Source organism: Benincasa hispida, chromosome 3, assembly GCF_009727055.1.
Source record: "Benincasa hispida cultivar B227 chromosome 3, ASM972705v1, whole genome shotgun sequence".
Lineage (NCBI taxonomy): Eukaryota > Viridiplantae > Streptophyta > Magnoliopsida > Cucurbitales > Cucurbitaceae > Benincasa > Benincasa hispida.
In genome coordinates, this window is record NC_052351.1 from 61361185 (window position 1) to 61372746 (window position 11562).

Here is an 11562-nt window from a genome sequence, read left to right on the forward strand (position 1 = left end):
TGACAATGATAACAATATAATACTCAACAAATCTTACATAATAGCTTAGTATCTTCAAAGTTAGGTCGAGGACATGAAACATAACTATTTTCAAATCAATTCTACATAATAGGGGTCAAAAGTTGTTACAATCATACCGAACAATTCAAAACTACAAAAGGAATTTAATTAGAGCTAGCATACTAAACTTAGAGTGTTTCTAATTGGGACGACTTGAAACTTAGGCATAGACTCCTTTTATAGACTTGAAACTCATCCCCATTCTTCAATTTAACCAACGTACAAACTGTACTTCTAATATTTTGCCAAAATCCAATAGTTATGGCATAAAAAGCAACATAAAAGAAAAACATTAAAAAAAAAAAAAAAACAAATATACAAGTTATTTGACATGTCTTGAAATTCATGGATTGTACATCATCCAAAAAAATGATGAATTCTATTTTTGTTTTGCAGTGGGATAATCACAGAAGTGTTTTCGAACTTTGCACTTTTCATGCATCATATGTCATGTTGATGAAAAATTGGGGAAAATTTAGAAAAATCAAAAGATATGGCAGTAGAAACAACCAAAAAGAAATGGAAATATCTCAAGAAAGAGAAAAAGCAGAAGAAATGGACAAACCCAAAACTAAACTACGTTCGATTACATTATTCAATCTTCCTGACTTTCAATCTTTAATCTATAACCTGCATAGACAAAAATTATTTACCAATTGATTGAATATATCAGAAAATTTAAACATACAAGTACTAAACACCGCTCACTAGTCAGCAATCAGACTATAGAAAAACAAAATTTCTATATCAAGAATTCTGAAAACACAGATGAAATCAGCAACATCCCAAAATCCAAGTTCAAAATTGATAGCTAAATATATAAGAGATTTCTCCAATAATAAGAGGCAAACAAAAATCCAAAGAGCAATAAGGACGAATATATTGACCAATAACCATCACAAATTTGACTGACTTGGAAATTATGGGTCTTCGGAACAAAAACTTGACCTTGAGCACACGACGGCGATGGCGAGTGCAGCGGTCGTGACCTGGGGAAGAGAAATGAGATGGCCGAGAGAGAGAGAACACGACGTGACCTTACACCTCAATGTCTGATATCAGGGATAACAGTGGCACTTGCGCCATAACCCACACCATAGTACCATTGATCTTCAGTGAAAACCCACCTCTGCATGAACAAAAGGAATAAAGGAAGTTGAGTGTGTGAGACGGCTAAGGCTTGCATCAAAAGGAATAAGGGAAAATCGTCAAATAGGACAAATCAGGGTATGACTTTTTTAAAAGAAAAAAATTACTTCTTTTTTATTTTCATAATAAAATAATTACCTTTTTTTTTTTTTTTTTAATGAAAATTAATAACTGTCATACATCAGTCACATTTAATAAAAACGGTCGCAATTGTCCAAATGCGAAAATTAGCATTTTTTTCCAGCAAAAAAACATGCCTTTTTGGAATTTATGACAATTTTTTCTCTCTCCCCTCTTTTTTCGGCTATGCTCTTATGTCATTTTTTTTAGTTTAGGACTAAAATTAAAAATCGAAAACTAATAACGACAAAAATTGAACAAATTCTAAAATTTAGAGACTGAAATGATATTTTAACCTAAAAGCTATTAGAAAAATATCATTCACACTCCTAAATTTTTGGGATTGTATCAATTTACACTTTTCATCATGTTTTGTATGAATAAACATTGTGTGAGACTTATATTTTTAACAATAAAACCTCTAAACTTCCATAAGTTAATCAATTTCGAGGCTCTCCCTTAAGATTTCCTTCGAAATTTATCTGTCTCAAGTCTTATCCTTCATTTTATTAATCCGACATTCAAAAAAGTCTATACATGAAAAAAAATTTGAATGCATGGACAATTTTCTAATGTAATCTTAATAAAATTTTAGGTTGTTTTACTTATAACAATTTAGAAGTTTAATTTAAAACAATTATATATTTCACATGATATTTCTTAAACTAAGTTTGAAAGAATGTGTTAATTAATACATTTGCGAAAGTTTGAAAATTAAATTAATACAATTATTAATTTAGTTTTTAAATTGATACAATATTGAAAATTTCCCAAACAAAATTATGAATTGATAAATGTCAAATAACATTTATAATATTATTGGATAAAGTTGCATTTACTAATGAAAAATAGTAGTCCTTCAAATTAAAGGAATCTCATTTATTTTCAGGCCGTATATTCTTTTATCTTCTTATCACTTTATAGTTTTTAATAATTTCGTTCCATATTTAATTCGATTCAATTATCATTTCAACTATTGGTAAACAATTTCAAAAAAAAAAAAAAATATAGATTACCTCTTTTATTTCAACACTATAATAGTTTATTATTATTATTATTATTAATTTACAATAGGTAGAGTGAAATAATCAAATCTCAACAAACACTATATCGATTAAATTATGTTCATTTTTCTGTAATGGTTCTTCCCATATAATATAGATGAATTCAAATAACAGATCTCTTGATTGCTAACATATTTATACGTGAGTTGAACTATACTAAAAATTTTGTTTTTATTACTTTCATTCTCAATTCTAGAGAGGTTCAAACATAATTGGTTTTTTAAGGAAAAATAAATTTTTTATTTTTAGGTGTTGAGTCTAGTTTTTATTTAGTTCTCAGGTTTTAAAATATTATAATTTTGGTTTTTCAATTTAGTCTCTAGGTTTCAAAAGATTACAATTTTACCCTTGAAATTTGAATTAATTTTGTTTCAATTTATTCTTAATTTTAAAGATTTTCATTTGTTTTATATTCGTGAGTGTCTGCTAGTTTATGTGTATCTCGACTAATCTCATGAGAGAACCCACCTGACCCTACAATATTTTTGTGTCAAGAAAATGTATAGGATATTCAATCCTGGGTAGATAGCCACTATAGATTAAACCCCTGACTTCTTAGTCCTCTGACATTTTCTTATATGTTCTTAGTACCTCTAGGTCAATCTAATTAATTATAACTCATTGAGTTCTACTAAATTAATTAATATATATTAATATTATGGAAAAAATAAATATTTTATGAAAAATTGAAATTAAAAGTGTAAATATTGAAACCTAAGAATCGAATTGAAATTAAAATATAAGGATAAATTTACAATTTATGAACGAAATTAAACCCACAAATAATTTAAATGAAATTAGAACCAAAATCTAAGAAGAAAGAATATATTTTTCCATTGTTTTTTTAAGTTAAATTCCGATTAATGGATGAATGGATAATTTTCAAATTTAAAATTAAAAGTTTAAAATTGAAACCGAAGTGGAGTTATAATTACAAAATTTGAAGTTTATTAATGGGAATTAGGATAAATTAATGGTATACGATAGGATAATCCAATTTAATTAAATTCCCCATTATCCCTTATCCGAACAAAAACAACCACCATCCAAACAAGGCATAATTCATAGCCACTATAGAAACGACATCGTTTCGAAGCAACGCTATAGCTGCTATTCGAGTATTCCTCTTCCATTTGCACTCTCACTGCAACTCCTCGCTTTCTTCACCGGCGCTTTTTCCCCTCTCTCCGATCACCTCCGCCGGCGCTTCGATCACTCTTTGTCAGGTTTTGCTTTTCATGGACGACGGTCGACCATCGAGCACCAGTTTTTTGTCCTGGCAGCGAACTATCAGCTCGAGATTCGCGCTTCCGTTGATTCAAGACGCCGCCAATTTGATAATGGAACATCGCGGCGTTATATTTGGTGACTGTGCCGATCCTCGAGTTGACGATGAGGAAGACGATAATGAATATGACCGTCGGGTTTTATTCCGGAATGGGTCTTCCTTCATCAAGCCTATTTTGGTACTCGACTTGTTTTGGAATTTGTTCTTCGTTTTTCTGTCTGTGATAGTGCTGGTATTGTCTGCTGAAGAGAAGCCTACTGCTCCTTTGAGATTCTGGCTTTCGGGTTATGCTGTCCAGTGCCTTTTCCATGTCTTTTTTGTGTTCGTTGCCTACTTGAGAAGGAGTAATCGCTATCGATTTGGGTTTGAGAATCGTGGAGCTCAGGATGAATTTCGCCTTTCTCATCATCGTATAAGGTAACTTCTGTTTGCGGAAAAATTTTGTTGGGGTGGTTTTTGGTTTGAATTGGTTTCTCTTTTCTGTCTAATTTTAGATTGTATATCGGTTTCCCAATGAATTCACTTATCGGGTTCTTAGAATGATTGTGATGTCACGATTTTCTGCTAGTTTGTGGCCATATCAAATAGCTTATGATCAGTATAATTAAGTATTGGATTCTACGCAGATGTCATCCCATTTATTAGGAGAAGAAGGAAAAAACTACTCAAGTTGTTGGAATGGTGGTTATCATCTTTCCACATGGGTTGTAGATCTTTTTAATTGGTTGATTGGTTATATTCTGGTTTTCTTTCAATGTTACGCTAACTTGATAAATGGAGTTCTACTAGTTTAATTTCGAAGGGTGTCTATATTTTGACCGTCGGTTGAGTTGAGTATTCTTTTCCATGTCAAATCATAAATTGTATTTTCAGAATGTAGGAAAGTTTTGGTATCTAATGAAACATTGTTGTTGAATTCAACCATTAGTAATAAGGGTGAACTTAGTGACAAATTTGATAGTATAGTTATGGTTCTTGTAGAAAGAACATGTTTATTTAAAGTTTTTGCTTTTAAAGTAGATACTATGCGTAGTATACTTATAATTTATATTTGGAATGTAATTTTGTCTTATCTAAAGAATCTGGGATTTATTATATATGTAATGAACTTGATTATATATGGTAGGTAAGAAACTGTGTCACCTATAGATGCTTTGGGGTTTCCTTATTTCATTCATTCAATGAAATGTTTCTAATCTAAAAAAAAAAATTATATATGTTAAAGAACTTGGTTAGGAATTTATCTTTCATTTATGGTAACCAATTTTTTTTTCTTGATTTTTGATTAAAAATGTATTGGATTAGGTTTTGGTTTCCATGCCTCTGCAGGATTTTACACTTATTAGCAGGAATTTATTTCCAGTCAAGATATTTGCATGTTTACTTATTTTTCTTTTTGTGACATTACATATGGATGTTTCATCAATCTTTCTGTTTCCAATATCGTTTAACTCTCTTTTTACCCCTCTATTTTGTTTCCCTAGAGTTATGAAAAGATTGGAAGCATTGAACACAATGATAGCATACATCTGGTGGGTGTTTGGATTCTACTGGATAGTCATGGGTGGGCAAGCTCTTCTGGAAGGTTCTCCCCGACTCTACTGGTAAATAACTTCTCCTAGGGTCTTAAAACCCTCTGCTTTCTCTAGCTAATGACGTCTGTGGTTTATCAGGAACTTAGTAGGATAACGATGTAGTAGGAATGTACATTATATGTACCGGTTTGCTTGCAATGTATCCACTCTTGATTACTAGCTACCACAGCTTTTAAAATTTAATTAGATTGACTAGTTTTTTCAAATTATTTCGTGAGGATAAGTAATGCCTGTTCATGTCGTGATCTTGATTCTTATATAACGTTGGTAAATGTGCGAGTGAAAACTATCGATATTTTGTGATAAATGTGTTTTTCCCCCCTAATTCCTGTCACCACTTTAAAAAGTGCTCAGGTTGTGTTTTCGTATTATATTTTAGTTACTTTCAGTTTCTTCTTGTGGAACTGTGGTTATATCTCCCGTTGGTTCTGCATTGTTTTTTGGTGATAGCCTTTTGTTTTTGTTGTTATTATTGTTTCAATGTCATTTTTGTGTATGAACTTCTCGTTTGACTTGACGTTAAGTATGAGACTTGACTGATAGACTCATTGTATTAAATGCAGGTTGGCAGTGGTTTTCCTGGCGTTTGATGTGTTCTTTATCATCTTTTGCACTGGAATGGCATTTGTTGGTTTCTTTGCTGTTTGCTGCATTGTACCATTTTTAGCATATGGTTATACCATGACTTTCCTAGAAGGTGCATCTGAAGATGAAATTAGGGCACTTCCCAAGTACAGGTTTCATCAAGACAATCCACTTGAGTCGTTTGACAGTGACAAGAAACAAGAAGTTGGGATGACATTGGAGCCTGGCTACAGTGGTCATACAACTGAACACACTCTAAATCCAGAGGACTCGGTGAGCAAACAATCTTATTTTTACTTTCGTTTTATTTTTCTCTATTATGAAACCAACATGGCAAATGAAAATTTTCCAGTCAAATATTTCGTGAAGATATAATTTATTTGCACCATTTTTGCTGCAAGGACATTCTAGTTTGGCTAGCTTGTCTTGACCAGCATGTGTTCAATACTTATTCGACACGTATCGGACACTTGTTTATGCAATAAATTTTGTTAAAAACTAGTTGTACAAAGTCAAAATGGGTTTAATATTTGTTAGACATGGATAAAAAATACATCAAACTAATTTTTTAAACATATACATGCATAAACTCCTTGGCGTTGAATTTTCTTTTGGTATAAAAATGATATATATTTTTCAAAATGTACAATTTTCATTGTCCTAGATTTTAAAAATACGACGTATCATCATGTCTGTGTTGTGTTGTTCTTGTCTCGTATCAATCTCCATGGGTTCTTATCTTCAAACTCATGAAATAGACGCTTTGTATCATTGTTTCAACAGAATTTTCCTATTTTTTACATACATGCCTATCAACCTGTTAATTAATATCATGCATATAGGATGTTATAAAATATATATTATATATATATAGGTCTTTTAACGAAACAAGGTACCTGGATTGCTACAATATTTTTTCTCCATGGAGTTTTTTCTTTAAAAATGCTATTATCTGACACAAACTAAGTCATGATTCCCTGTTTCAGAACGACCTTTTTTTCCCCTTCATAGTGCCTTTGTACGACTCTTTTCTATTTGATTAACTCTATGGTATTATAATTATAGGCATGCTGCATATGCCTTGCTCAGTATGTTCATGGAGTACAATTGTGCATGCTTCCCTGTAATCATCATTTCCACACTCGATGCATCGTCAAATGGCTTCGAATAAATGCAACCTGCCCCCTCTGCAAGTTCAGCATCGGACAAGGTGATTCCTTGGTCTGATTCATGTTTCGACCAAGTCGGAGCATTCTTGAGGCTGAGACGAAATCTTTTGCAGCATCGTCTCTTAACATATGTTGGTTTGAGNGAGGGTAAAGTCTTGTTAAAAGGGTGGCCTTTTTTCTCTTGGAAAGAGGAAATGATTTCCTTAATGGCCAAACTGTAGATAGCTTCTTTTTTCTTTCCTTTTTCAGATTACTTAGGAGACCAGATTAGTGGGGAATACTGTGAATAGAATTTGATGCATAGCTACTAACTTATATGTTACTAAGAAGACTACTTAGTTGATATTAACATTCAGTTAATGAAGGCAAAGGAGCCATTTGCTTGCTCAATATTAAGCTCATATGATATTGTTGAGAAAAACAACTTTTTAAAAGTTCAGTCAGCAATGCATTTAGATATGGATGGTTGAGATATTGAAAGATGATTTTTGACGGTAGATTGTGCAAATGGCTGCTTATAATAACTTATCTTTAAATTTGTTTTTCAGAGTACTTTCTTTTTCAAAATCTCTTTTTTAGTTTAAGAAAGTGTTTGTATTCAGGTTCCACTATCTTGGCCAATAGAATTAGAATTTTCTTGCAATTACATCATTCCCAACCAAATGACAATGGTTTTATATTTATTGATGCTTTTTCCCAATTGTCCATTTGAGGCATTGACATATTTTTAGTTAAAGAGAATCTTTTTACTTTGCATTTTTGAAAGAAGTGATTTCATTTCAATTCACTATGGGACCTCTACAATTATTTCTAAATTTGTCATGTTTCATCTATAATATTTTGAGAAAAAAATTTGCAAATTTAATCTAATTTTGAAAAGAAAAAGAAAAAGAATCTATACTATATTAAAAGGAGCAAAATGGAAATGCAATTTTGTAGATATATTTTGATTTTCATATACAAATTTTATAAGATCCTTTTAAAGTCTCACAGGGATTCTGAGTTATCTTTTCTTCTACAACATATATCCATTATATCCTTAGATTTTATGGTTTTTTTCCCTAAATGGAATTAGATTTGATGCCAGTTATGATTCAATCCACCCTTTTGTTCTAAAAAAAAAATCTCACCTTTTCATAATTTTAGATTTATGGGTCGGTTAATGATTGAAAAATTTGTATGGATGGGCTACCTCAAAGTTCGGCCCACCTTTAAAAAATTCTCGAAATTTGACCTCCTGATGACATCAGTCACGTATGAAATATCCTTTTAGACCCTGAAACATCTGCTAGCATACACGCAACCTAGATTCTCGCATATTTCTCTCGTATTTCCCTTGTTTATTCCTCTCCTTCTTCATTGGACAGAAATCGATGTTTTAAATTTTAATTTTCAGTCTGACTCCCTTATTCCTCTTGCTTCATCTTCTTTCCTCTTCCTCAAATTTTATTTCTCTCTCTCGTGTTTTCTTCTACTTGGTTACTTGCATGCATATAATTCGGTCCATTAAACCTGTACAATCGAACAACAACAACACCATCAACTACGCATTCGCTCCTTTCTCCATTTGTAAAGGCAATTACTTGCTTGCTTCTTTCTACACCTCTAGAAGTTAAGGTAACACTGATACAAAGTGTGATTTAGGTTTTCGCTTTCATTTGATATCATAAATATAGTCGTCCTTAGGTTTAGAGTTTAGGAAGAAATGAAAGGAAGTACGGAAAGGAAGAAGGGAGAGGGAGAAGGGAGAGTAAGAATGAAGAGAAAGAACGAGTGGAATAAATGAGACAGCGAGAGTTCGAAACGAGAGTTTGGGACGAGTGTTTTATAGAATACAATATAATGTGTTTTTGTTCTTTTTTTTTTCTCTAATAACATTTTTTTCTTTTACCTGCAAATATAAATGGCTAATTTGAAGATTGTTATAGAGGATCGGTATCTTGAATAGGCTACGAGCCTATCATCTCACATTGGGATCGCAAATAAGATAATCAAAGGAAAACTTACAGAGAGGCAGCTTCAATTGTTTACGAGGATTGTGTTTGAAAAATTCATAGATATGGACATAATCTTCAACTACCCGCTAGTCTACCATATTTTATTGAGGGAGGTGGAAAGTAGTAGGGCCTAATTTTATGAGCTTTGACTTGGATGGGAAAAGATAGTTGAATTTTCGAAGGATGATTTTCTATTGATGACAGGATTGTGGCGGTCAACCTACTAAACTGGTTCATAGAGTTGAAGTAACGGAATCACTACAATTGAAGTATTTCAATAATTTAATGGTGATGGAAGTGTGAAACGCATATAAAATGTGCGTTATTTGCCTTTTTAGGACTATTTTTAATGTGTTTTATTAGATTTGACGTGTTTGCTAGTGATTTCCAGGATTTATGATCGAGAAGTGAATTATACTCAAAATAAGCAAAAAAGGATTAAATTAGGCTTAAAGGAGTCAAAACCAAGCAATGGACTAAAGGGAGTAAAGAAAAGGGAGGAAAAATGCTATGTATTAAAAGGCAGGGGAGCATTGCAACGCTATGACGTGAAGCGGTGTTTAATGTAAGAAGGCAGTAGCTGCATTAAAGGATGCAATGTTGCAATGCTAAGCCTGAGCGTTGCAACACCTGTCTCTTATACACATCTAGATGTGTATAAGAGACAGCTATAAGACAGTTCAACTTCTCAACGTGCTAACGGAGAATTATGGTGGTGTTGAATTTACATATGGATTTGAGTTAATATTTAGGAACTTCATGAAATTACGTAACTATTTATCTTTTAATGTTACTGTTTTAATTGATTTTGATTGGCCATCAATAAATGTTAGATTGAAAGTTCAATTTGGTAGATTGTATGTTTAATCGGACTTGTAACACTAAATTGCTTTTAACCTATCATGTACGTGTTAGGGGAGTAGTAAAAGTTGATGACGACAATATTTAATGCCATGAGTTTTAATTTGATCTCACGACTTTAGTTATCATTGAGGATCGTATAAGAAAGAATTATTTTCGAAAGACAATGATACAAAATTTAGTTTCTAGGCTTAGATAAATGGTGTGCTTAATTTCGTGATTGACCTAAGTATTGTTCAATGAAAACCGACACCTTAGAACACTCTTAATTTTGAAATTACATTTGGTTGTCTTTTTTTACTGCTATTTACTCAAACATCACTCAATTTGACTTTCCAATTTCCCAGCTAAAATCGATATGGTTATGAATAGTTAAGTAATTATTGTTTGTTTGATCCTTGAGGATGATACTCAGTCTCTTAAGCCATTTTAATATACTATAAATTGACTGCGTTTGCTTGTGCATAACCACTGCACATCAAATTTTTGGCACCATTGTCGGAGATCAAAGTAACGGTTTTTTTTCTTACTATTCAAGAATTGGAGAAATTTTAGACTAGGGCTTATTTTTGTGTTATCTTTGTTGGAGTTTTTTTTTGTACATATCCCATGATAAGGACACACCTCATTTTTCTCTTGATCTTGAGATTGAACGTACATTTAGGAGAAACCTTGGAGTCAAGCAAGAAGTGGAAGAAGTGATGGCTGAAGAAGCGAAGAAAGCCATTAGGGATTATTTCCAACCCCCCCTTTTCATAGCTCAGCCCGGGACCGTGAATGCACCTATAAATGAAAATAATTTTGAGTTGACACCGGGGTTGATTCAAATGGCAAAGGACATTGTTTTTAGAGGATGCTCTGTTGAAGATCCTCACAAGCACCTGAGACCATTCCTTGAAATTTGTGGGATGGTAAAAATTAATGGAGTTTTTAATGATGGCATAAGACTGAGATTATTTCCTCTCTCTTTGTAGGATCGAGCTAAGGATTAACTTGAATTAATTCCATCAGAGAGCATTGAAACATGGGATGAACTAGCTTACGTATTTATGATCAAGTACTTTCTGCCCACCAAATCTTCCAAATTGAGATATGAGATTGTAGCTTTTTCTCAACAGCCTGATGAACAACTTTATGAATGTTGGGAGAGATACAAGGACTTAATAAGGAGATACCCACAACATGGATGTCCCAATTGGTTGCAAATCCAATTTTTCTACAATGGGTTGAATGGTAACACTAAATCCATTCTAGATGCTACTGCTGAGGGATCTATCTTTGGAAAAATTACTACTGAGGCTTGCAAAAAAAAAAAAAACATTATTTTTTCTCTTATTAATCTTAGGAGGAAAGGGTTTCTTAAATAGAAGAAATACCCAATTACAAATAAGGAAAGAATAAAATAATTACAAATAAGAAAAGAATAAAATACAACAAATATAATACAATAAGTACAATATAAAATTTCACAATAAAGGAAATAATCAACACTCCCCCTCAAGCTGGTTTGAAGATATCATCCATAGTCAGCTTGTCAATCAACTTGTTGAATTGCCACTTTGGAAGACCTTTAGTTAACACATCTACGATTTGCTCTACTGTCGGGAGAAAGGGAATGCATATTATTCCTACATCAATCTTTTCCTTTATGAAGTGTTTATCAACTTCAATATG

At 32.4% G+C, this 11562-nt stretch overlaps 1 protein-coding gene and 1 non-coding gene across 2 annotated transcripts; one reads left to right on the forward strand and one right to left on the reverse strand.

The window, feature by feature from the left end:
* The first annotated feature begins 3472 nt into the window (after positions 1–3472).
* LOC120072815 (E3 ubiquitin-protein ligase At4g11680-like) lies at positions 3473–7166 on the forward strand. The gene is made up of 4 exons (XM_039025327.1): positions 3473–4098; positions 5166–5285; positions 5840–6134; positions 6927–7166. Exons 1-4 carry the CDS (start codon positions 3632–3634, stop codon positions 7086–7088), a joined length of 1044 nt encoding a protein of 347 aa, XP_038881255.1. The 5' UTR covers positions 3473–3631; the 3' UTR covers positions 7089–7166.
* A 3804-nt stretch (positions 7167–10970) lies between these two features.
* Positions 10971–11078, reverse strand: LOC120074868. The gene has a single exon (XR_005481146.1). It is a non-coding gene; the product is annotated as a small nucleolar RNA R71 (small nucleolar RNA).
* Between the last annotated feature and the right edge of the window lie 484 nt (positions 11079–11562).

Excerpts from the sequence above, each read along its gene's own strand:
- LOC120072815 (XM_039025327.1), top strand. The coding sequence starts at position 3,632 with ATGGACGACGGTCGACCATCGAGCACCAGTTTTTTGTCCTGGCAGCGA. Across the intron at positions 4,099-5,165 it reads CTTTCTCATCATCGTATAAG|AGTTATGAAAAGATTGGAAG; the intron begins GTAACTTCTGTT and ends TTGTTTCCCTAG. Across the intron at positions 6,135-6,926 it reads CTCTAAATCCAGAGGACTCG|GCATGCTGCATATGCCTTGC; the intron begins GTGAGCAAACAA and ends TTATAATTATAG.